The sequence below is a fragment of the Typopeltis vanoorti genome, chromosome 11, assembly GCF_054136105.1.
Source record: "Typopeltis vanoorti isolate ZY-2024b chromosome 11, IOZ_Tvanoo_1.0, whole genome shotgun sequence".
Classification (NCBI taxonomy): domain Eukaryota; kingdom Metazoa; phylum Arthropoda; class Arachnida; order Uropygi; family Thelyphonidae; genus Typopeltis; species Typopeltis vanoorti.
In genome coordinates this window covers 112930949-112957341 of record NC_143559.1, presented here as the reverse complement: position 1 = coordinate 112957341, position 26393 = coordinate 112930949, and the positions used below count along the sequence as shown (strand labels likewise).

The following is a 26393-nucleotide window of genomic DNA, read 5'->3' as shown; positions in this document are numbered from 1 at the left end:
AGGCTTATAGACAAACAGAACTTCCTGCATGCAGCAATTGATCGAAGCATTTAATGAAACTGTTCCCCAACTCATATCTCCTCGAACTATGCGAGGGGAATTGAAAAGGATAGCGGCGATAGCATGCCTGTACGATAACCACTGATTTCTGCGAAGAACTGAAAAGTTCATCTACAGTGATGTCGGGAAACACTGTGACTGGACGCTGGAAGACTTGGAAAAAAAGTTATGTAGTTCGACCAGTCACAGTATACCTTGTTCTGTACCGACAGTACAGCTCCCTGAAGCAATGAACCCAGCTTGCCTTGTAAACACAACTCAAAGAATATCTGAATACTGATGCCGATCAAGTCCATCCTGCAATGGTCACTTTTTAGTCATCAGGTGACGGTTGCTTCATGGAACGACAATGCTATTGTCCATCATGCAGGAATTGTTCAGCAGTGGTTCAGCGAGCATGGTAACGACTTCCACCATCTTCCTTAACCACCACAAAGCCTGAATCTGAACACCATTGAGAATGCATGGGACATGTTAGAAAAACATATCCGGGAGCAAAGTCCTCTTCCGTCAAATTTGAGCTAGTTAAAGGACTGTCTGGTGAACTCCTAGTATGTTGTAGACGTAGATGCAATCCAATACCTTCTAGTTCGCATATGTGCGATTCACACCATATGTGCCTGTAATTCAGACTAAATTTTTCTAATTCAGTGGCCAGTATATGTACAAGAAGCGCGCTTTAATGCTCAGAGATTGTCACATATTGCTCGCTTACTAACGATCTGGTAATGTGGGGACTTTACTAAAAAGAAGAAAATATTTAAAATTTACTTTTCTATCTGATGGTTTCAGAGTTATCATCGAGACCGTAAACAAGTACACAGCTCCTCGTCGTTCAACCGTCCTTTTCTTACTTTGGTTAATCTGCAAAATCTTCACAACCGTTCCTTGCGATGAACATAAAAACTGCATCCAGTATCATAAGCCTGAACATGGACTTGCGGAACGGGCTATCACCTCTGATGCACACGGTTCTCTGGAAGACCTTCGTAAGAGTAGATTTCTCATGGAAAAATGTATAAAGAAAGCGTGAAGCATTATTGCATCATCCTTATCCAAAACAGATCGGATGGACTGCATTTATCCCCATTGTGAGGAGTGGCACTGCTTCATGCTGCTCATGTAGTTAGTTTTTCACATCTCGCTAGGACTTCAGTTATAATAATGCCGTGCTGCTGCATCATAACTGTTAATAATAATATTATTATCACATTAACTCTCTTGGAATCAAAGTCTGTGCGAAAGAGAGAAAAAGCGAGAGAGAAAGTGGGTTATACATTATATACTAAAGTCCAACATATATCACGGAAATCGCCCCTTCCTGCAATATATCTATCATACTGAACCTTAAACTAATTCGCACTCTTAGCATTCAGGACACATGCTGGCAATGTATTCTCTCATTTTTGTCAACCGCCTCTTTACCCATTCCAAAATATCTTCATCTCTTCCAAATGCCAATGACCATACTTGAGCAAAGTGGTAAAGATTAGACCTGATCAGGACATTACACAGCGGAATCGCTACCATTTTATCTCTGTTCATCAATGTTCTTGATATTGCAGTAATCCTCTGACTTGAGCCGTCTTTGCAACATGCCCTTTAAATTTCAAATTTTGATCTTCCATAACCCCAAGATCCGTACTTTCCTTAGTATATCTCTACATGCATATGCAGTCTCCCGCAGATCTCAAAGTTCAAGACCTTATAGTTAGCAACATACATCTGGTTTCTTCATTCATTTGCCTATTTTCCAACTTATTCAGCTCCTCTGAAGGGTCACCACATCAGCCATAAGCACCACACTTAATAACTTTCCCAGCTTCACATCTTAAACAACTGGATATCTCCCTGAATTCCAGTGATAATACCATTGATATAAAGGCAGTAACGGTCGTTGCACAGAGCTCTGTGGAACTCCACTGGTAGCTTTCGTTTTCTCCCCATATCGTTTCCTCATACACAACCCTTTGATATCAATCAGATGGCCAATCCACTTCACCAAATTAATACCCAGACGAATATTGCATTTTAAATATCAACGTATCATGTGACACTATCAAGTGCTGTTTCAAAATATAAAAAAATAAATACAGGGTGGCCATAAAATAACTTTCCCTCTTTGTAGGTATCTGTGGCTAAAACCAATAAACGGAATGAGACCAAATTTTATATCAGGACTTTTGAAGGCATGGGGAGATGATTTCCCCGAAAAAAAAAAAAAAAAAAAAGTACCAAAAATCGCCGATAGGGTGAATTTTGGCGCTGGCGGAGCCGAAAACAAGCAGATAATTACATTAAAGGCAGATAAAATGGAATAATAACATTTCGACGGTGTAAGCGACAGCCGCGTCACTCATTCCAGCTGGATATGTGGCGCGTTACAATGATAATAATAATAATAATAATTAAACTAAAACAACAACTTGCGAGAGAGACACAGAAATTAATGTAGTGATTGAACTCACAGGAAATAATGTTTTATTCATCGGAATCAGGGTCCAGGGGACCCTGATTCTGTCGTCGAACACCGCAGTAGCAACGTCTGTTACTGTCTCTTCTTGCACTGCTTTCCGTCCTCTGCCAGGTCTAACTCCTAGTGATCCAGTTTCTTCAAACTTCTTAATCATAGTTCTCAGTGCTACAGCTAATATAGGACCTGTTCTCAGGTTATGAAGCTAAATTCCCGAAGGGCCGCTACGGCATTGCACTTTTTAAGGTAAAACTACTTAACAAGTAAAGCACGCTGAGGCAAGGTAGGACGCATATTGAGCACAATTCGTCAGTCATTCGAATAACAGCCTGAACGTTCCCAATCCCTTTTTAAGTGGAATTGGTGGCGCTGCTGTGAGAGCAACCAACCTTGATTATGACTCAACTGTTCATCTCTTCGCAGAAACTTGTATTTTTCATCCCACAAAATAAGCAAACCGGCCAGAAGAATACACGCATAGCATTTCGGTATCATAGCCTTAGTTGCTTACTCGTTATTTGCTTAATTCTACAAACACAGAAGGAAATTTCCTTTGATGCAAGAAAGGTAACTGTTACACACCCATTGTCCACGGGGTTACAGATACTTATTATAAATCTTTATATTAAAAACAATGCTAATACTGTTGTTCGTACGAACTTGTATAATTACAACATTACACGTTTTACAACACCTGATACCGTTAATTACACATATAAGAAAATTAACACAGATTTTTTATTTGCTACAATCCAATATTTAATGAACAATAATAAAAAGCGAATTTTAATCAAACTCATTTAACATTATAATTTTTTTTCCTTTTTCCTTTTTTTTTTTTTTTGTTTTTATCTTTTGATATTTTTTTGGCTGCTACGACGTTCGTAAGAGAGATCACACTACGAGAATCGAGCATTTACAGCAGCGACATTTTAAAAGAAATTGATGGCAACGACTGCCACACTGCTTGGCCCGGTACATAATAGCAACTCTCCATTCGAATTCCACAATGGTGTGGATGTTTGTGAAAGTCTTTTTGATAAGTGATCTTCATCACTAGATGTGAGACTACTCTATCCTGCTTGTCGTAGACTAAAGTGGTTTTACAAAAAAAAAAAAAAAAAAGTATCATATCATGTGGTAACTGTCTCTGTGGTAACTTTTAACTAGAGAAATTAATCCACACTGGGTAGATTTCTGAATTGTGGGTTAACACGGGATGTCCTTGGGATCGAAGTGCCTAATATATATTGTTATCAGAAGAAAAGCCGGAGATGCTACTGTTGATACCAATGAGATCGATGGTATGTTTTCATATTAGAAGAAGGTAGACTGGTGTGATACGTGTTATTTGGGTGATGGAAGTAGTGATAATATTATGGGACAGTTATTAATAAAATAAGCAAAAGCAAAGTATTATGGATAGGGGATTTTAATATGAAAGAAAAACAAATGATTATTTAACAAGCAATAAGTTTTAGACAGTAAGTTTTACTTACTGTATAATGTATGAGCAATGAGAGAATCCAATCTTGATTATGACTCAACTGTTTATCTCTTCACAGAAACTTGTATTTTTCACACAAAAACAAGTAAACCGGCCAGAAGAATACACGCATAGCTTGTATCTAAGGTAACATGTGTGTTACCTTAGATAACCTTTGACACTAACTTTAGTCTTACATGAATTGCCTCTGCAAGTGAGGGAGTGAATTTTAGCACAGATTTGAACAAGGGTTCTAAATTATCCATCTCAATGAGATCGGTGTAAACTCCCGACAACAGTAATGACAGAATACAGATTCTCTGGCTTATGTTAGTGCCAGATCTTTCTTGATCGTGAGATGTTTTTTATTTTTATTTATTTTGAAGAAGTACAGTAGGCTACAGCACATCATAGCCATCTCCTTTCGATGGCTGTGATGGCAATAAGTTCGCGTGGACACCTCCGGCTCTTATCCAACTACTGTATGTACACCCTATTAGGTAAAAGAATTTTATAAGATGATAATATCTCCTGATCTCTACCCTCTAAAACGTATCATGAGCTCTAAGACTTATCCTAGCTTTACCGAACATGTGGTATATTTTAAGCTGGCGTATAAGATAGAATAACAATGATTTTAAATCTGGAGGCAGTCCCACTCATTATCCCAGACCTTCTAATTTCTGAAGAGCTGAGGTTGAAAACATTTTTATCTTTTTAGTTCCATCCTTTAACTGCCTCGTATTCCAAGACAATTACTTGATTTCCAGTGCTTTTTCTATACTTTCCTAACTCTTCTGTGATCCTTGCATTATGTAACTCACAATGGAACTTGTTGGTAGTAGATGCACGGATTGCACGCAAAATCATCCATAGTCCTTGATAGTTATGTCTCAAATTCAACTTTCGTGACCAGTCAGATATATGCAAATCATTACCAAATAACATGATGTCATTATTAAAAAATCTAAGTCGCGTACATTATGCTGAAGATTGATTTTGACCGTAATTGATTAGCCATTTTGGATTCGTTTGAAGTGCAGCTTTGCTTTTTTTGAAAACATGTTTTTCTTGCTTTGACTAAAACATCAAGTTTGAAGTTCGTAAAGCATTCGATTTGTAAGTATTGTCTACTAATGGGTTGCATATATCAAAAAAAAGCAAAAAATAAAAAACATCGGAGAATTTAATTAATAAACTAAATAAAAAATTAAAAAATTTTTAAATATCAATTTTTTAATATTAATAAATATTAAAAATTAGTAAATATAATTATAATTATTTATTAAAATAATGACTAAATATTAATCAATTCCAATGTATTAAATTATACTCCGCACGTCTAATTTAATAAATCACAAGTTGAGCAACGTTTTTAGCTCGGTAAAACTTCGTTGAGATTAATTAAAGTGAACAGATGGGTTGGATGGAAGTATAACTGGGTAGATAGAATACATTCAAATTAATGGACAATAACCTTTCACGTTGGGAGTGCAGGAGGTGGAACAATATAAAACTGTCTATTCAGATAAACAAACTCAGAACCACGCCAGTAAATATTTAATTATCCACTTATATGACCTCCCACACATCTTTCGCTACACTTTGGCTGGTCGTGTCCTGAATAGCGCATATAAGCTGTACACAAATTAATCTTTATATAAAAAAATGAAAGAGCATTTGACAGTCAAGCAGAACGACGCATAACCTGCTTAAGTGATAAATATTTACGAATGACAGACTTATCATTGTATAGTCACCTTTTCCTGACTTTGTGTTATGGGGTCATGGCAAAGTATCGGTAAGTTGTCTCATTCGAAGGCCGTCAACTTCAGCTAGTGTCAAGAGTGATTGCGAAGTATTTTCCCATCATTTCACCAACATAAAATCTGAACCCGTAAAATGTCGACTTAATGATTTTCCTGTATCTTCTCGCTTGACAAAGACCAAGGAAAACGGGCTTCGTGTTGTATTCATTTATCGAAACGGGATGAAAATATGACAATCCTGTCATAACAGTTAGTTTTCAAAATCATACCGCATTTGGAAATTTCGAAGTATGTACAGACGCGAAGAACGCATCTCCCCCCCCAAATCGTTCTGCATCATTTATAAATAGACAAAGGAATTAAAAGGTCAGGATTTTAAATAAAGGAACCATATAGCTTAGAAGTCTTATAATGAAAGTTACAGAACATTAAAAAAAAAAAAAAACGTTACTATATACAATTTTATATTCTCCAGCAGTCATGAAATGGAAAATTAATCCATTATGGCGATATAAAATGTATTCATTACTAAACGCCCTTTTATCCTTATAATCAGTGGTAATGTCTGAAGTTTCTGCAGCTTAGTGTTACCTGATACAGGCGTTGTCGCTGTTAAGCGACTCTGGAATATCTGTAGCTTAGAGCCTATGAAGCACCTTTGTTTCTGCAGACGTTGAATAAACAGTTGGCTTGCTATTGCATTCCAGCTATTGTATCATCTACTTCTTACGACGCTTGTAAATGTTTTTTTTTTTTTTTTCTTCATTGAAGGATCTTTGTTAAACTTTCTGATTAATTTTGTCTCCCCGAACAAGAGAATACATCTTGCTTTTCTATCTGATTAACCATTTTGCAATATTGCATAGATAGAGCAACTCTATTATGTCTGGCTGTTTCAAAACTGAATTACATCTTAAATAGCCCATATGCTGTTTCACTGTTTTGTCGCTTCTTTTAGAATTTGTGTGATAAAGGATGAAATGGTATCCTACATTCACTGCAGTAATAATAAGGATATTAATAAGTATTATTATTAGTAGTAGTATTAGTATTATTATTGATCCACAGTCAAAACAAGATATCATATACACAAAAATTTGACTGGTGATACAAAACAATTCAGATTCTACCCAAGAATCTAAGAATAGTCCGTCAGGTAGCGTCGTAAAATATGGACTGTCCCAAGTAATGCTGTTTTTTTGTAGGTCATATGGGGTCACTTCGTTGATGTTTCATTGCTGTAAATAGTTGGATCGCTTCTTTTAAATTGCACCAAGTGCACCGATAACTATTGGGATGACTTTGGTATGTTTAAGCCACAGTCGGCCAACTTCGATTGCCAAATCTCGATATTTAGTCATTTTTTCCAGTTCTTTGTTGTTAATGTTGTTATCACTGGGTACTGCGATATCGATAATCCAAACCTGTCGATGTTCGATAATTGTGATGTCAGGTCTATTGTGTTCCAAATGGCGATCAGTTTGTATTCTAAAATCCCATAGAATTTTTGCTGTTTCGTTTCCCAATACAGTCTCTATTTTATGCTTTCACCAGTTATCAGAAGTAGGTAGGAAAGCCGTATTTTTTTTTGCATACATGCCAATGAACTATTTCGGCCAACTTGATCATGGCGGTGTTTATAGTCAGTTTGAGCAATTTTGCTGCGGGCACTGATTAGATGTTCTACAGTCTCATCTTTCTGATCGCATAATCTGCATTTGCTGTTATTATTGATGTCCAAAATGTTTGCTTTCATTGCATTAGTTTGTAATGCTTGTTGTTGAGCTTGCTAGAATAAATTTTTCTGCTTCTTTTTTAATATATCCGTATTGTAGCCATTGCCAGTATTATTATTATTATTATTATTATTATTATTATTATTATTATTATTTTACACTAGTCACCTCGGAGTTCAGGACTCGTCGTAGGAGGTTAGTAAACCTCCCATAATCCATGCTCTTGGCATTCATAAGGCATTTTGGTAATGTACTCCACAATGTTATTCCACCACTTGCCACGTAAAGCAAAACAAACAAACAAACAAAAAAAAAATCATTCTTCCATCTCTAATCATCATTCCCTTGAGCAATTTCTAGGGGTATCCTCTAGTCTTTGTTGTCACTTTCCCTTTTTTTTTTTTTTTTTTTCCCTAAGAAAACTCTCCAGTGTTCATTCCACAAATACCCCTCAACAATTTAAAATGTCTCAGTTTTCTGGCTTGGCTGGTCGAGCGAACAATGCTTCTACTCTCCAACTGAATTGTTCCCATGCGAGTCCACTATCTTGCGTGGATGGAATTCATAAAAAAAAAGAGACTTCCTTCTGTCAATCTCTGCAGATGACGCGCCTTTAATCTGTCCTTATAGCCAATATTCCACAATCTAAGAATCATCTCTGATAACTGTCTATATTTCTTTCTCTAAAGTTTCTTCCTCCTCAACAAAAACCCTGATGATCATATCCGACCACAGTAGTCCGAATTTTTTTTTTTTTTAATATCTGATTTGACACGAAAGGTTAAAAAAAGCTATAGTAAGTGCCGTGTGTGGACAAGAGGATAAGAAGAAATAGGGAATTTGTTTACATTGTTCTAAACAACTGAAGGTTGTATTCGTTGAAGAAGGCTGTTCCAAAGAACAAAAGTAGACAGAATTAAAGAGGAGGCAGTGAAGTAGGTTCGGTGAGCTTCAAGATAGACTCTAAATGAATGTTGGTTAGCAGTGGCTCTTGTTCTAATGATTTTGGAGGAAAGTGGAGGAATAATAGGAACAATTCAGTAGAGCATTGTCCATGAAAGTGTTTGTAGAAGAGGCACAACGCAGAAATTGAACGTCTGTGAAAGAGGTGTTGAAGTGAATTTGTGTGTGTGTGTGTGTGAGAGAGAGAGAGAGACAGAGAGAACTATGATTAATTGTGGATAGAATCGAGCAATTTTGGAGAGGATTTTATTGCACCATTCCAAATATGGGAGTAATAATATTCCTGCTTGAGCGGATTTGGGATTTGTTTTGAGTTGGCAGATGTGAAGGTATGAAGTAGTGTATTGTGCGAAAAAGTACTCCAAGGTTTTTGGCGACTGTAGAAGCTATGGTTGAAATGTGTTTGTGACAGGAAAGGTTGGAGGTATATTCAGTTCAAGAAGGCAAATTTGTTTGGATATCTAGGAAAGCTAGGGGAGGGATTGAGCTCTTTCTTGCAAGAGATCGGACAGGACTGAGTTTTGTTGGCATTGAAGTCTATAAGATTTCCCTTGCCCCACTGGGATATAGCTAGGAGATTGGAGTTCGGCATATAGTCTGTTTAAGACAATAAACAACAGAACCCAATGTATTCATATTTCCCATTTTCAGAACTAATATATTTATGTAATTAACGTAATCTAATTTAAACTTTAAATAAATTTAAAAAATTGAAAAAAGTATTAAATGTTTACCTAATCTTGACTCATGCAGGATTTCCAAATTTTTCTGAGTGGGATTGCTACCAAATTATCTTAAAGTAAGATCCGGTAAAAAAAAGTTCAACTGGAAGCTGCATTTGCTACGGCTGAGAATGTCGGACATACACGGTGTTCCCCAGCATCCGCCATATTTACACCCACCCATTTAGATCAGAAAAGGGTGTAGCGTGATTTAGCTAAATCACGTTAGCTACAGGAAAATGCTCACCAGAAGAAAATAATTAGAACGTTCAGTGTATTCTATGCTGTTCATTACTATGATTGATGTTTGGCTTATGTACTGTCCGTATAAAGAGAGATCAACTTGAACTACTGACTGAACAATCAAGTCCCAGCACACTTGGTGTGTTAGCTTCTTATGTCTTCTTGGCCGTGTCTGCCGAAGTTAAAACCTTCACTTTTCCATTGGATAATGGCTGTAGTTGATTTCGGCGGATGCACTCCTTTACCAATGCCACAAGTAGACAGGCCACCGATACACAACGCTTCTTTCGAAGTTCTCAGCGTACCATTGACAGTATCTTCTTCTTCTTCTTCTTCTTCTTCTCTCTTCCATCATCTATGTGGGTGATGATGAGGCCGAATGAACTCTTTCCACTTCCGTCTGTCCCGGGAGAGTCCGAACAATTCTGTCCAGTTTGTTGTCGCTTGTTGTGATTTGGTTTTCAGATCCTCTTTTATTTTGTCTATCCATCTAATTCTGGACCGTCCTTTGGATTTTTTACATGTCAGATCTTTTACCTTTGACAGTATACAGATGTACAATTAACTTGAGTTAATTGTTTGCATTATGTAGCATTACGAGAGACGTATATTAGTATATTTCATTGTAAAACTGAAGTTCACAATACTTATTTCAACATTTTGTATGCGAGATGGTGCTACATTACAACTACTAACAGACTAATGAAAACGAACTGTTCAATTTTCATAGGAAATTATCCTACATACAGAAAAGAAAAGTTCATTTATAGTAGAAAATGCTTTTTCTGTGTGGTTTTATCGCAGCTTTTTTTTCTTACATAATAAACTTCGTTGAGAAGCATATCATATGGTTACTACACGGATTGTAGGAGATAACAGTAACCGTATTACAACTTAATGGGAGAGGAAATCAGTCGTTAAGCTTTGTGCACTTTTTTTTTAAATTTTTTTTTAAAGTGGGTTTAATTAAAATAGAATTCAAAAGTAATGCGTGCGTGCAAATTTACGTACAAACATCATTACAATAAGAATATTACATCTGGCAGTTGTCTTTAATGTATGTACAACTGATATTAATTAAATAATTCATTAATATTTACTATTCCTTTATCTAGATCACGTAACTAACCTTGTCGGCTATTCTCTATTTCCGAAAATGAAGATCAAACCAAAAAAGTTTACTCAGTGCGGAAGAGAGACCTAAACAGTTTTTAGATTAAACTAAGTACACTCTTCTCTGATATTTTAAAGGGTTGATTTCCTAGTCTGGTGTACTTTACTGGGCAGAATATGTTTTATTGTCTGGCAAGTCCTGTTTGGTGACACAAAACTTCTCTGTGCAAAGAAAAAAGTTTATGTTTGAGCAGGTACTATTTCATTAACAACAGATCGCTTATCTGCCTGTGTCGAACGGCGATTGGATCCACCATGAACCAAACAGCTGACTAAGCAAATGAATCCAGTTTCGTGTTTATCCATTGGACCAACGTAAATTTAGATGGATAAATACCATTTATCAATCATATTGATTTCTGCCCATGCTACCATTAAAAAAAAAAAAAAACGCCATCGTAGACTCGAAAATTCACCCATTTTCGAGTCTAAGATGGCTTCACAAACTTGGTATTTAATAAGTACACATAATAAAAATTGGATGTGTAAAAATCCTATGCTTATTCGTTAGCTAAAAAGAAACTAAGATTTCACTTCCTGTAATAAAAATAAGTCTCAGACTGGGTTTGGAATTAACAAACAAAGTGTATGGAAATGATCGATAATAAAAAACAAAAAAGTGGACTTGACAGTAACACTTTTGTATAGGAATATTATCGAGAGTTATTTTAGATTCTTGATGTATTATAGTTTATATACTGACATTTGCAACCTAGAATTCTGTACAGAATTTTGCCACTGAAAGTGGTCTGATTTAAACCATAATTAAGAAAAAATCCCAAATTTCAAATAAAATTCATCTCGTCACAGCAAAGGTCTTTTATGCATATAGACGGACCAAAGGAATCAAATCGGTGCTTAAGCAGTTGGAGAAAGATCTAATAGCAGTAGGCAAACAAACAGGAAAATGGTCAGAAGTACATCATCACACTTATGGCTGAGATATCTTACCCAATTGAAATATCAGAGACACAAATAAAGAATTAAAATATATCCTGTTTAAGAGTATTATTCAAAATTGTAAACATATATATCAATGAATAAATACTTTAGGTACTTTCAACCTTAATAGTCAAACGTTAGTTATTAACTTTAATAACTAGTACTTTATAAGATAACACTGATAATGTTTTTGGTTTTATTCGTAAGAAATGTGCATGGGGTTGGAAAGGACGTGGGTTCAAATCCGGTCAAGCAGGCCAGGATTATTTACCAGGACTTTTCAAATGTACGAACACGTAACTAAATTATCCAGTCTGAGCCGGAAGCGGAAGGGTTTTTACACTCAGAAATTTATTTATTTATTTTTGCCTTGCTGGTATTTCTATATTATATTAGTATATCAAGCAAACTGGACCCCTATTTTCAAGCATTTACCAAATTGCGGTCGAGCGAAAAACACATACTTGATTACAACGCTGATAGATTAAGCAGCGATAGAGAGAGAGAGAGAGAGAGAGAGAGAGAGAGAGAGAGAGAGAGAGAGAGAGAGAGAGAGATGAAATAAAAACCAAGAAAGGAATATACATCCATTGATGCAAAAAAAAAATAAAATAAGTGAAGATCCGGGTTCACACTTTTAAAATTACACCGATCTTTGCAGTAATTAGTCCTATAACTGGTATTAGTCTTATCTTCTGCCCACAGGTGCCGCTCCGTTTCTTAATGATAAATGATCCTTTAATAGCATATTCTGAATGTTTCTGTGATTTCCGCCTCTTAATAATAAAACGAAAAGGTATTTAAGCATAGCATAAAGATACAATGTTGAAAAATAAAAATAATTTTGAAATTATAAATTCGTTTTTTCATTGTTAGGCCGAGAACTTTTCAGACCACCCTCGTTTTACAGGAGGTGGAGGAAGCGTATGATCTTGGGATATTGGTGGATAAAGAATTGAAATTCAAGGGACATATTGCAAAAATAATAAAAACAGCGCAAAGAAATGACAGTATACTTAGAAGAACACACTGAAAAGTAGAGATAAGGATGTGGACATTTCGCTGTACAAGGTTTGGATTAGACCACATCTGGTCAGTAGACCATATCTGGACTACTGCGCATCAATTTAGTCACCTGCGTTTCTAGGTGAGAAATAAGCTGTGGAAAAAGTTCAGAGGCGAATAACTAAAGCAATGTCAGGGTTGTGGAATGCTGACTATGAAGACAGGCTGAAGGGGTGCTTATCGAATAGATACCCAGGATATTTTTCAAACGGTTGAAAGAGGGAAGAGGATAGAGACAAGAGGTCATTTTTGGAAGTTGTATAAAGGTGTGGTGCGTAAGAGAGAGTGCGGCATGCCTTTTTTGCATGGAGAGTGGTTAGTGAGTGGAATGCATTGCCGACTGAGGTGGCGAGAGTGCAAAAAAAAAAAAAAAACACTGCGCCAACTTAAGACGAGGTATGATAAACATTATCATACCTCGTACCATACTTTGTGTTTGTATAATAATAATAATAAATGTTTTTCGAATCCACTGATGTAGTTAATATGTGTGTAGAGCTAACGGCATATATATATTTATTTATTTTATTTATTTATTTTTTTCAGTATTTTATATATTTTCCAGTATATAATTAGATATTGGAAATCCTTTCCCAAAAACACGTGAGTGCAATATACAGGGTGATTCAAAAAAGAATGTCCCGATTTTTTTCAAATCGGGACATTCTTTTTGAAACACTCTATATTATGGGCAGTCGTACTTCAACCAGGCTGACACCTGCCTAGTGAAATATTTGCCTGACTTGTGATCTAGCACAAAGTTTTTCAAATCCTGTTCAAGTGTAATAATAATAATTTTTTTTTTTTTTTTTGTACCGTTTGATATGGAAGTGTCGTGTAATTATCACAATAATAGTAAGGCTAGGTTAAAAAAAAAAAAAAACTCAAATATTCTTCAGTTATTAACAAAGATTCCGGTAACTGAACCACGTGTTTATTACGATAAATAACAATAAAAAACAAATCCGACAAGTTTCGAAAGTCGTATGACTTACAACTTCAGGGATCAAAGGTAACTAAAAGTCTAAACACAAGAAATGAGAAATTACTTAAAATAGTTCATTCTATGCAGTTGTCTGACTGTTCATTAAATTGAATCTCCGAATGCAGATTCAGAGTGAAATGCTAAGTTTGAACAATGCTGGATGCTGTCACGTTCTGTTGTTCACGTTCACATTGTCCGAGGTCTGACTTGGGTATATTTTTTTTATCAATGCTGACCAAACTAGTTAGTTCCTCTGTTGTTCCTGGCCATATGATGAAAATATCGTCTACATAGCGTAGCCAGATTTTCGGTTTCTTATGATAATTGTTTAAAGCACTATTTTCAAAATGCTCCATATATAGGTTAGCTAAAGCCGGAGAGAGGGGAGAGCCCATAGCCAGTTCTTCTTTGGGAACAAAAAGAAGGACTGGCAAGATTCAGGCGTATTTAGGTATAGGCCGTATAGGTCCGGACCTAGAGCGACAAATTTTGAGGGGCGGCGGAAATTTCCGGGCTCTCATTTTTGTAATTATATTTATATTACGAATTTACGATATAAATAGGTTATGCATGTAAATCAACATGTTCATTAAATATGGGGGGGGCGGCACTTTCTAGGGACGGGAAATACCTAAATAGGCCACTGGTCCAATTACCGGAATCTTTCTCATGAACTGATAAACCACATACAATTCTTTGCATACAATTCTGCAGTTATTTATGTATAGTCAATTTATTTCAATTAGAATTAACAGAATTCATCCTTCGGTACATTCAGGTCAGAGAATGATTTTAAAAAGAAGCTTACTAATTAACAGCTGTTTCCATGGAACAATATCAACAGAGATCGTGTAGACGTGATCGCCATAACCTTGACAACAGAATGTACGATCTTAAGCAAAAAAGATATAAGCTAGCTATAGGCTGTATTTACTATTTTTAAAAAAATTTCCATTACAATCGATAATTACCAGAAATTCTCTGAACATGTCCATAAGTGCCAAATGGAATACCTAAAGCTTCAGCTGAACTTTGTCTTTTTTTGGGAAATGAATCAACACGTGCTCATTCTAAAGTAACAGAAGATAAAACCAGGATATTTGAAGATATTTCTGCCTCTTCGTGTTTGAAGTTATGCACAAGGAATGTGTGAAATATTCCTTGATATTCTTGACATTTCCTTGATTTATTTTAAGCAAGAAAGTCTTATAATAACTTGGTTCAATATCTAAAACCTAGATTTAAAAAAAAAGCATTATTATATAAAATATAAATTTAATTTAATATAAATTTAATATACAATATAAAAAACAAGCATTATTATCTGATGTGGATGCACGGGATATGTGTGTGTGTTTCCTCTGTTCACCGTTTCTGATGTGAATCCAAAGACGAAACCAGTCGCAACCCTCTTTAAAACCCCATTTATTCATGACACCTTGTAATGAACTACAAAAAAATCAGAGACGGCTCAGACGTCGGTTTTCGGGCCTCATACAGGGGGCCCCGCGCTCAGAGGGGCCCCAAATTTTCAAATTTCTAAGAAAATTTGATAATAGAATTTTTGATGTTTCATACATGAATTGATATAGAAATATTTTAATTACATTTATATTGATTCTTTGATTTTTATGATTGCTGGTACTTGGTACGGGCAATGATAAAAGGCCCCAGCAACTACGAGGGGGCGTTCAAATAGTTCTTGGAAAATGTAAATAAAAAGACAAGGGTAATTTCCAACTGATATAACACCACGCGTAAGTATCGTGTAGCGCTGTCGCAAATACCGGATAAAACAAGTCTCAACAAATTTACGTTCAATTAATTATAAAAATAATATTCTGTTTACAAATAATAACCGCTTTAAGGGAACTGTCTCGGTCGGCTATTGTACAATTACATACAATTGTAACGCGCTGACCCTCGAGCGATGCGGCGTAGTGTAGTTGATTCTTTCTTTCCAAAACGTTAGTTTTATTTTTTTTTTTTTTTGAAAGTGTTAATTTTGTCGTTATAAAGAATTTTTTTTTTTTTTTTTGCTTTCCTTGTGTACTTTTATTAAACGTATTGAAAGCTTGGAAAACATCAGCAAGGAATGCAACCTTGCTGCACGATAGCTGCTCGCTAAAAAAAATCAGCTAACTTAGATTGCGTTGTCACAAAAGTTAGAAGCTTTTCTTTTAGTTCATAGAACCTTGAAAGAACTCACCCTTGAGATAACCATCTCACTTCAGTATTCATAAGCACCTGCGTGTGAGAAGCTTCCATTGAGGAACATAGTGCTGCAAACAATCTTGATCATAACGGTCTACTTTTGATATAACTAACAATTTTGACCGTTTCGTCTGGTGCTCTTGTCAGCTCAGGTACTAATGATTTTGAAACAGCTTAGAGGCAACATGGATGCCCCCCCCCCCCCCCGTGTTCTCTCCCCAACTACAATGTAACGAAAAATTTCCTCAGTTGATATCCTATAACACCCATTCAAAAGTTTATACAGCAATCCCTCGATTAGTGCGCCTAATGCGTTCCTTAAAACAGCCGCACTAATCGAAATCGCACTAATCGAATACAATAACCTATGGGAAAACGTGTGATTCGTTCCACAAATTTCTTTTTTGAACCTTAATTTTTTTAATAAAAGAATCAAAGTATGTCTCAGGGCATAGTTAAAGGAAAACCATGAAGCTGAAAGACAATAAATATATACTGTACAGCACTTTCTTGCTGATTGGTCACTAATATCTGCGACACAGATGTTATTTCGTTCAGTTTTGAGAGCAGAAGATACGCCGCCATTTGTTGTAATCGGCTTGCGGGCAATTTTTATGATCGGCCATAAACAGCGGTATTCTCTTTCCCGATTGTTGAGAGATTTCGATATGTGAAAATTAACGATAATTTGTTAATATTTCCATGTTTAAAAATATGCTTGGTCACTGACATTTGCTACACAGTAGTCATTTCCTTCAGATTCGAGAACAGAGGATAAGCCGTCGATTGTTATAATCCGCTTGCAGGCAATTTTTATGACCGGTCATAAACAGCGGTATTCCCTTTCCCAAATGTTGAAAGGTTTCGATGTGTAAAAATTAACGATACACAAATATTAGGCGTTCTGGGTCTGAGCTTTTCGACATATTCTCGAATATTATTCTCCTCAGAATATTTCCAATATAAAATATTTATTCATGAAAAATGCTTAGAAAACTAAAATGACAAATTCCAGGATAGAGAGAAAATTTTTAAATGTAACATTTATTTTTAAGATGCATGTAGGCGCACTAATCCAATTTTAGAGGCGCACTAATCGAATTTGGGTATCGAAAAAAAAAGACGCACTAATCGAAAACGCACTAATCGAGGGATTACTGTAGACTTCTATCATACACCCCTCTTTCTCCTGTTAACCAGAGTCTGTAATCCACATACTCGTAAAATCTACTCATAATCTATATCCTATAATCCGGATATAATCTTTGTAACTCTTCTTTGCACCCTTTCCACAGCTTCTTTATCCCCTTGGAACCCGAGAGACCAAATCAGCGCACAGTAATCCAGGTATGATCTTATCAAAGCCTTATAAAGATGCAAAACGACTTCCTTATTTCTACATGTCAAGGTTCGCTTCAGCATAGAAATTATCCTCTGAGTTGTATTTGCAACTTATGCTATGTGAACTTTGAACTTTAAATTTCTATCCACCAATACGCCAAGATCCCTTGCCTCTTCAGTTTCTTGTAGCATAACCCCGCTAATATAATATGCCGCTGGAATTCTAATCATGCCAAAGTGCATAACTTTACACTTACTAACATTAAACTGATAGCCATTTTCGTTTGCCCAAATTTCCCGCCTACACGAATCATTTTGTAATTGCTGAATATCAGTAGCATCCCTGATTGCCCTGCCTATCTTCAATCATCGGCAAACAATTGCACATTGATGTTAGACCCTGTCTGATGTCATTAAAGTACAGATCGAACAATAATGGTCCATGGACTCAACCTTGAGGTACACCACTTGTCCCTTAAATCTAGCAGATTTACACCCACTGTATTGCACTTTTTGATATCTGTCTGTCAACCATCCCCTGATCTAAGTCAAGACTTCATATTCCAATCCCATATTCTGCAGTTTATGCAACAGCCTTTCATGCAGTATTCATCACTTCACTGATGAATAAAGTATAATGCATACATCATACTTTGGAGGCGTCCACGATAAAGGTTTTCTCCCGCCTTGTAATATTTCCCTTCAATTCAAGGAGCTGTTTCTCTTACAGATGGTATGGAAGTAAACTCCCTTTACATTGGGTTCCCCTTCAAGCAGTCGTTTCAGGTATTCCAAGTATTTGCCGAATAATATTGTTCGGCAAATACTTGTTCGAGGACTATGCTGTACTGATGGAAGAATGTTATTTTGAACTCGCTGATTGCTATCGTGTTCAAATACAATGCCAAATGATTCAGTTTCCCACACAGTCGGTGTATATTAATAAAAACTTGTCGATCAAACTCGGGAAATCGACAATGTTGCCCGAACAGCAGTTCTATCATTATCAGCACAAAAACTAAATGAAGAGGAATACATTCCACTTCATTAGTAGAGGTAGAGAGGATGATTCAACATAGTAATTAGTTCATATGGCATCCTGCATACGTAAACAGATCCCCTTGATTTGAAGAGTATCACGAGCAGAAGATTACGTATCGCGTGATCTGCAGCTTGGCATCACATCTGAACTATCCATTGTCCAATGACGACGAGCTCTGCACCATGCAGGTCGAACGGAAATATTGTTTCTGATTATGGTTTTGCGTCACTCCTGGCACGACCTTTACATTTGTATCTGTAATGAACTGGATGGAAAAATTCACTGGTGCACAACAACGGAAGAAACGCATAACTCTCATATTTCTTCCCATCGGTTGATATAGGTTGCTTGATTGTTCTTTGGATTTATTTTAACTTTCATGTTTCTAACTTTTAATGCCATCAACCACGGGTAATCTCGGATGCGATGTGCAAATTGTGCTAAAATAGTGCTAACCGATGGAAGTGTATATCAACTTGCTCGAAGTCGCTTACCTCAAAGCATATCGCATTTCCAGTAATGTAAAGAACTACATTATTTAAGGACTGTTTAGTTCCCTTTATGCTTTAAAGTACGCTTGATTTGCTAGCGGTACGTTGTATTAGAAAGGACCACGAATGTTTATATATATATAAACATTATTCCGTTCGCACGTAAAATACCTAACCTTGGTACTGACCCGGAACCCCAGTTAAAACGGAGGAGGCAAGCAAACTCATGGGAAAACACTCAAGTATCGTTAATCTTTACCTCCACAATAAGCTCGGCTTTTCGATCTTTCATCTGGTCAAGGTGATCAGGTGGCGTTAAAGCTTCCGACCTACTTTGTTTGTAAAGCACGTGACAAAGCATTTGCTTTCATGTGTCTAAGTGCGTTTTTCAGTAAATCTGAAGGAAGGTGAACTTTGACCACTAGGTCAGGTAGAATAATGACCGTAAAAATAATCCAATTAATAACACAGCGTTCATATCGTGGAATGCACTGAGCAGTTCATATGCAGGTGAACATAAATGTTTTAACGTTCGTTAAGGGAGCAGGGGGAATTTCCATTGCATTCTTGTTGATTGGCCGTTGTGGTAACTGACGTTTGTTGCGGTAACAGAACTGTTAGCCTACTTCCTCTGAGGGCCTGTCCATAAATTACGTAATGCTATTTTTCAGATGTTTATACTCCGCCTCCCTTTGTCAAAAATTGCGAGCGATAATCAATCGTGCTAAATCTGTCAACAGAATGTTTTATTGGTCATCCACGAATATACTGTACAAGTGTAATCAGGTGTTCTTCATTGATTGTATTAATTGTATTATTTATACTTAACTTCTTTCGTGACCACGATAATTTCTTTGCAACTTTAGACAGTACGTATGGGTTTCCTTTTGGGAGGGATTTCTTTTATTAAAATGTACATTTTTAAAGCGCCCAATTCTTCACCACCATCATGAAATTTATAGATTATCCGTAAAAACTTAGGCTTACCAGACTTCCACCCCTAATAATTCTTGAATCCCTTTGCCGATCGATCTTTTGCGTAAAAATTATGGCACCCCAGAGACAGAGAGAGAGAGAGATTATTACGAATTCTTTCTTCTCATTCTTTGGTCCCCTTGAGAGCTTTCATCATTCCTGTTGTCCCCTTGTTTGCTTGCAAAACCATTAAATGTGCAGCAATGCGAATGAATGTGAAGGTGAAATTTGGCTCACTCACTTTTGAGTGAGGAGTAAATGTTTCTCGGTTCAGCAAGGGTAATCGAATCGTGGTCTTTTTCGACATGTCATGTACCTGACTATGTTACGGAAGAGAAGTTAGGAGTTGTGGAAGAGAGCTATTCTTGTTTAAGGCATTTGTAGTCGGAACTAAAAACGGAACTGCAACACACCAATAAAAAGATTGCATGATGGAAAGGAACTTTCGTCTTTGAGATAGCAAGATATGAGTTTATCTCTCTCTCTCTCTCTCTCTCTGCAAGATATTAATAGGTATTTGTTTACAAACCAAAACTCGAATATATCAAGGATGCGAGGAATATTTTCTAGATTTCCCTCCAGAAGGTATACACTGCGATTAATGTGCATTTAGATAGAACTATATTTGAGAACGACAACCTTTGACCCTGATCAAATCTTTTTCGACATACGTAGGTGATCTGAAAAGTTCTCCGCCTCGACCATAGATGGTAACACTATCGCACGATTTTTTTCCTAAGTTGGTACATCTGTCATAAGCATCCAAGTGAAATTGCAAGTCATTCTATCAAGTAGTTTGTTTTATACAGCTGTCTGAAGCAAAAGTGTTGTCTGTATCCCTTGAAATGGATAAAATTGAGTATCGTGCGGTTATAAAATTCTTATGTAAAAGAAGGTTTAACGCCAAAAGAAATTCATTCGATCTTTTCCTTCGTTCATAAAAGTTTATGGGCATTCTTTTCCTTCGTTTTCGACAATTAAGAAAAATGGCTGCCGAGTTTAAACGTGGCTGTACCAGCGTTGAAAATGATCCACGTGAAGGACGTCCAAAAAAAAAAAAAAAAAAAAAAAGTGTAACAACACCAGAAATCATTGATCGAGTGCACGATATGGTATTGGATAACCGGCGAGTCAAAGTGCGTGAAATTGTTGAGACTATAGGCATTTCAAAAGAACGTGAAGGAGATATTTTGCATGAAGAATTGCAAATGAAAAAGCTTTGCTCAAGATGGGTGCCATGCTTGCTCACAGCAGATCAAAAACTCACCCGCACGAAAATCTCTGAACCGTGTTTGGAGTTTTAACAAGAATAAAATGATTTTGTGCGTCGATTTATTACTATGGATGAGACTTGGATTTACCGTTACACACCAGAATCCAAACAGCAGTCAAAACAGTGGACAGAAGCTGGTTGTTCAGCGCCAAAGAAGATAAAGTCGGTTCCATCAGCAGGAAAGGTCATGGCATTGGTGTTTGGGGATGCTAAAGGCGTTTTGTTTATTAATTATCATGAAGAGGGTAAAACAACAACCGGGAAATATTATTTCGATGTTTTAACCAGACTAGACGAAAAAATTCGTGAGAAAAGACCCGGTTTGCAGAAGAAAAAAAAAAAATCATCTTTCATCAGAACAATGCACCTGCCAACAAAGGTGTTTTGGCAATGGGAAAAGTAAGGGATCTGCACTCTGAATTGTTTGGAACATCCACCCTACTCCCCAGATTTGGCTCTCTCTGACTTCTATCTTGTCCCAAAACTAAAACTCTTCGAATCAAGAGGTGATGGGATAATGGCGCTGGAGCATCGCTGGAATAAATGTATTAGTCTTAAGGGAGATTATGTTGAAAAATAAAAATAATTTTGAAATTATAAATTCGCTTTTGCATTGTTAGGCCAAGAACTTTTCAGACCACCCTCGTACTCTCTGCCAGTTTCTCTTCTGATGATACGAGTAGTTGGATGCACTGTGGTACGACTAGGGTCAGCTCTAGAGTTAGGCACAAGAGGCACCGACCTAGGGGCGCAATGGCTTTAGGGCGCCAACATCGTAAAAAAAAAAAAAGCAATAGTATTAAAGAGGACCAGAGAGTCGAAGCGTTGGCGGTAGGAGCAGTGTTCCCTCCCCCCCCCCCCCCCAAAAAAAAAAAGCTGTATTTACTTTTCGCACTAAACTCCGTTTTATCACTCTACAGCTGTGAACCAGTCTGGGGCATTCAATAAACTAGAAAAATTAAATAACCGGTTAATCAATTAATTATTAGTTAACTAAGCAGTTAATTGGATTAATAGGTCTTTGAAAACTAATTTATACATGGCTATTAAAACTGTACAAAAAATTCCTACTTTCTGATATGCTGAATGCTCCATACGCATTTTGGCAATAACTATATACTGCTTTTAACAATAAAGGATTTTATATTGCCTGTCTCGTCTTACAAGGTGTTAATAAAACTGGCCTAGGGGCGCCACATACCCTACAGTCGGTCCTGGTACTACTCGCACCAGACCCTTTATAGCCAGTTGAGTTTTTCTCTATCTTCTTGAAGCTTTTTTTCAAACAACGCCAACATGTAGCATGGGTGCATTGTCGTGGTGAAAGCAACATAGAAACATAGCTCTGTTCCATAAAAACACCACAATATAGGAAGTATACAGCATCATCCAGAAGTGTGTTATTCAAACTGTAGACCATTACATTTCCCCAAACTTTAAAGATAAAAAGATGCATCTCGAAAAGACGTTTCTCAGGAATCATCATAATCACTCGCCCATCTCGTATGTGTGTATATATATATATCACCACCATCAACACCAAAAGTTGACGCCATAATCTGATGTACAGAAGCGAACAAATTAATCCTAACACCCACATATTTTAAAGAAATATTTTAGTTCATTAATTATTTAGAAATATTATTTAGAAATATTACAAAAATTAAACTCCAACGTAGAACAAATTTTGTTTTAATTTCTGCATCTCCAAACCATACTTTTATAATGGATTGTATCCTTTGTATCACAATTTAATTTTTGAAGTCTCTTTTTCACTATAGACCACGAATTTTCTTTTTGTTAATATCAGGAGAGTTACCTGGCCACTGAAGAAATTGGGTGTTGTGATTTTTGAGGAATTCTTTCACTTTTTTGAAGTGTTGCATGGAGCGAGATTCTGTTGGAAGACGAGTTCTTTGTTTTCTGGGTCTGTGAGATCACCCTTTTCTCCAATATTTTTATGTATCAGTCACTTTTCATCCTCGACCGTCATGTGTAAAACAACCTCAGAACATCTTTTTAGCTGATATTTAGGAGCATGTTGAAGGTGGGCGGGAAATGTCTTCTCAGCCGCTAATTTGCAAACATAGGATACTCGGTGTCCTTGGACAAAGAAATGGCTCTCATCTAAGAATATGGCCTTCTTCCACTTCCCAACAGTCGAATTTATGTCCACTTTTTTCCACTGGAACCTCTTTTTCTGTCCGTGAGCAGTCCTCCCTGCTTCCAACAATCTTCGACGGACTGTCATGTCAGAAACATTAATTCCACTAACTGCCAAGTCTCTGTTTAAGTCTACAGTAGACAATCTGCGACTCATTTTGCTTTTCCTAGCTAGCAGGTGTGGTTTCCCCTTTTTCACCCACATTTACTGTTTCCTCAAACCTCTTTAAAATTGCATTAACAGTACTGTACTCAAAACAACACTACACTCGTTGGTAATTTGTCTTTGAGCCGTGGATGTGTGATGAGAGTGTACAGATTAGTGAAAGCTTTCTTGGAGATGTTACACAAAATGAATACACCACTACAAATGTCTACTTATTTATTAAAAACGCACAAAACTATTAATAACCATCGTAGAGACAGTTCAAACACGCAGCACTCAACCAAATAGTGAACTAAAACCGAAATTGAAACTGAAACAAAAACCAAAAACTTGACGAAAATTCGGCTTGTTCGGATTAATTTGTTCGCTGCGGTGTGTTTTGACATGCAGATTTTTTTTTTTTTTGAAAACTTTTTTTTACAGAGTATTTGCGTAGCTAGATTTCTAGAGCCCTTGGCATGTGCCCAATGCAATAGGATTCCTTCGCTATTGTTCCAGCGTGACAATGTGCAACCTAACAAGTGGACATTAACTGAACATAAAACGGAAGAGATTCACTTTATTGGTTTTACGATCTTGGACCACCCAATCATACACTCCCTACTTAGCTCCATGTAACTTTGATCTCTTGCCGAAACCGAAGAGATATTTGAGAGAATATCCGATGATGGAGTTAAGACAGCGGTGAAGATGTGGGTCAGTCAATAAAAAAAAACAACTCAATTCTATCGTGAGAGACTCATGAAGCTACCTGAACTTAAGCAAAGTGTGTGTATAGCAGAGGTGATTATATTGAAAAATAAGTATGCAAACTGTAGAATAAAATTCAACAAAAGTATATGTTTCAATGAAATATTGCTGTTGTTAGGATGCGGAAGTATTCAGGATACTAGTATTGGCATTTGGATCCGGATCCATCTTAGTTGAAAAGACCTGATAAAGATTTCTCGCTTCACTGATGATAGTCGAACCCAGGTCTTCATGCCGACTATGGAGGCTACAATTGAATGTTCATTCTCTTTACTGAGGAGAAGAAAAAGAAAAAAAACAAAACTTTTCAGCCCAACCCTCATATGTTCATCACACTTAATAGTATTAATTCTGATATCCACTTTCCGAATTTAATTCTAATATGTTCGATACGGTAGTCTACGAGTTTGTATGCTTACTGACATCAAAAATTGAAATTTCCAGCATCCGTTTTTTTTTCTTCAGATCTTTTCAATCTTTGTCCACTTTCCATCAAGATTTTTCCTAGACATGAGGCGCACGTAAAAAAAAAAACCATTGAACCATTCTTTACTATATGCTTGAATATTACTGATTTAAAAAATAACGAAATAAAAAAAATAGCAAATTATTCAGTTTATTATATTTTTATTATATTTATCATTATAGAAGCCTATTATTGCTTTTTAGACGCCAGTATTTATTAATACTGTGTGCATGTAATATGTTAATCTATTTATCAAACAAATAAGTGTCGATTGGGCTTTTCTAAGAAAATTAATAGAATTTATTAATTGTGCTTTTTTTTTTTAATTTCTTTTCGGTGAGATAAACTGTTAAAAGTTACAAATAATTTCAGAAGTTTCAAAAAAGATTCCTTTAGGATGCTAAAGTCGAATTTTTCTCATTTCTTCATACGTGAAATTTTGATAAACTTTTTTTTTTTTTTTCAGGTATGGCTGTCATCTGGCGACAAGGGAGAAGTGCCTCATATTCATAATTTACAAGTGGATTGCAATCAGAATGGAATGATGGTGACGCTGGAATTCGACAAAGACTTCAGGGGTATTATCTACTCGAAAGGCTATTATGATCTTCCAAAATGTCGCTACGTTACTCCACGCTCTGGTGGTGTGGGTGGAAGGTTGTTCACTTTTCACATTCCGTTATCTGGATGTGGTACCGTGGAAAGCGAATCACGGGAACCGGACATGTACATCGAGAACATCATCGTCATACAAAACGATCCAGATATTCAAGAGGTATGGGACATGGCCCGTCAACTGCGCTGCCTTTGGTACAGCAACATGATGAAGAGAGTATCCTCACGTCCCTTTGAGGTGGATTCTTCCTTCACTGTTCCTTTGACCTTTACGGAAAATTCCATCAACACCATCATGGAAGTTCAAGCAGGACGAGGCCCTTTTGCTAAACCGTCCGTTGAGTACGTGCATGTTGGAGATGACACGACTCTTGTAGTGTACGTTCAAGATCCATCCGAACATTACGATGCCAAAATGATGGATTGTTTGGCTTCTGACGGCAATGGAAGATCAGTCCCGCTAACAGATAAAAGCGGGTGTGTCACACGACCCGAAATGATGACCCCATTTTACAAAACGAGAGATACCCGCTCAACTGGAGCTAATCTTATTATGTTTTCACATTTCAAAGCGTTTCGTTTGCCCGACACCCCTCACTTTTACATCAAGTGTAACATGGAGATTTGCTATGGCAACTGTAGTGACACTTGTTCTATTAATAATGCAACATCCACTTTTGTTAGGAGTAAACGATCTTCCCAGCGTGAAATGGAAAGCGATACCAGAGTGGCAGCGACAACTTTGTTACGCGACATAAGAGTTTTAAGCAGCAAGGATCACCAGGTGGCACTGAGTGTGAGCAAGCAAACGGATATTTGTCTCCCTTTGGCAGCGTGGATCATTGTGGCTGGTCTCGTTTCGTTGGTGGCCATCTTGATCGCGGGTATGTATTTCGTAGGGAGACGACGGGGACATTATGATGTGCATCTATGCGACCTGTGCGCGATAAAGGAGAAAGCCAAGGGGACATTCTTATGAATGAATCTACGGTTCTGATATAATATTTTAATTAAGACTGTATGTTATTTTATAATTAAAACATTACACTTCGGAAGGTATTTTAATAGATTTCTTAATAATATGCTTCTCCACTGTTTCAGAACACAAAATTCCCAATGAGTTTTTGACTGCTGGAGTTATACGTAATAATAATATAAACCAGCTGGCTGAACACGAGCAATCAAAAGACGAAATATATTTAATGAGTGGAAGTGAACCGGATGAACTGTGCAATGTAGAGTAATCCCCCTAAACGCTAAGAAGTTCTTAAGTAATATTG

General features: G+C 36.7%; 1 protein-coding gene across 1 annotated transcript in view; it reads left to right on the top strand.

Annotated features, from left to right (window-relative positions):
* Window positions 1-26172, top strand: part of LOC150101956 (uncharacterized) — a 37964-nt gene extending 11792 nt beyond the window's left edge. The window contains exon 2 of the mRNA XM_090400755.1: window positions 24965-26172. Within this exon, the coding sequence (XP_090256881.1) occupies window positions 24965-26092 (1128 nt within the window). The 3' untranslated portion in view covers window positions 26093-26172. The remainder of the gene's footprint in view (window positions 1-24964) is intronic.
* The last annotated feature ends 221 nt before the right edge of the window (window positions 26173-26393 follow it).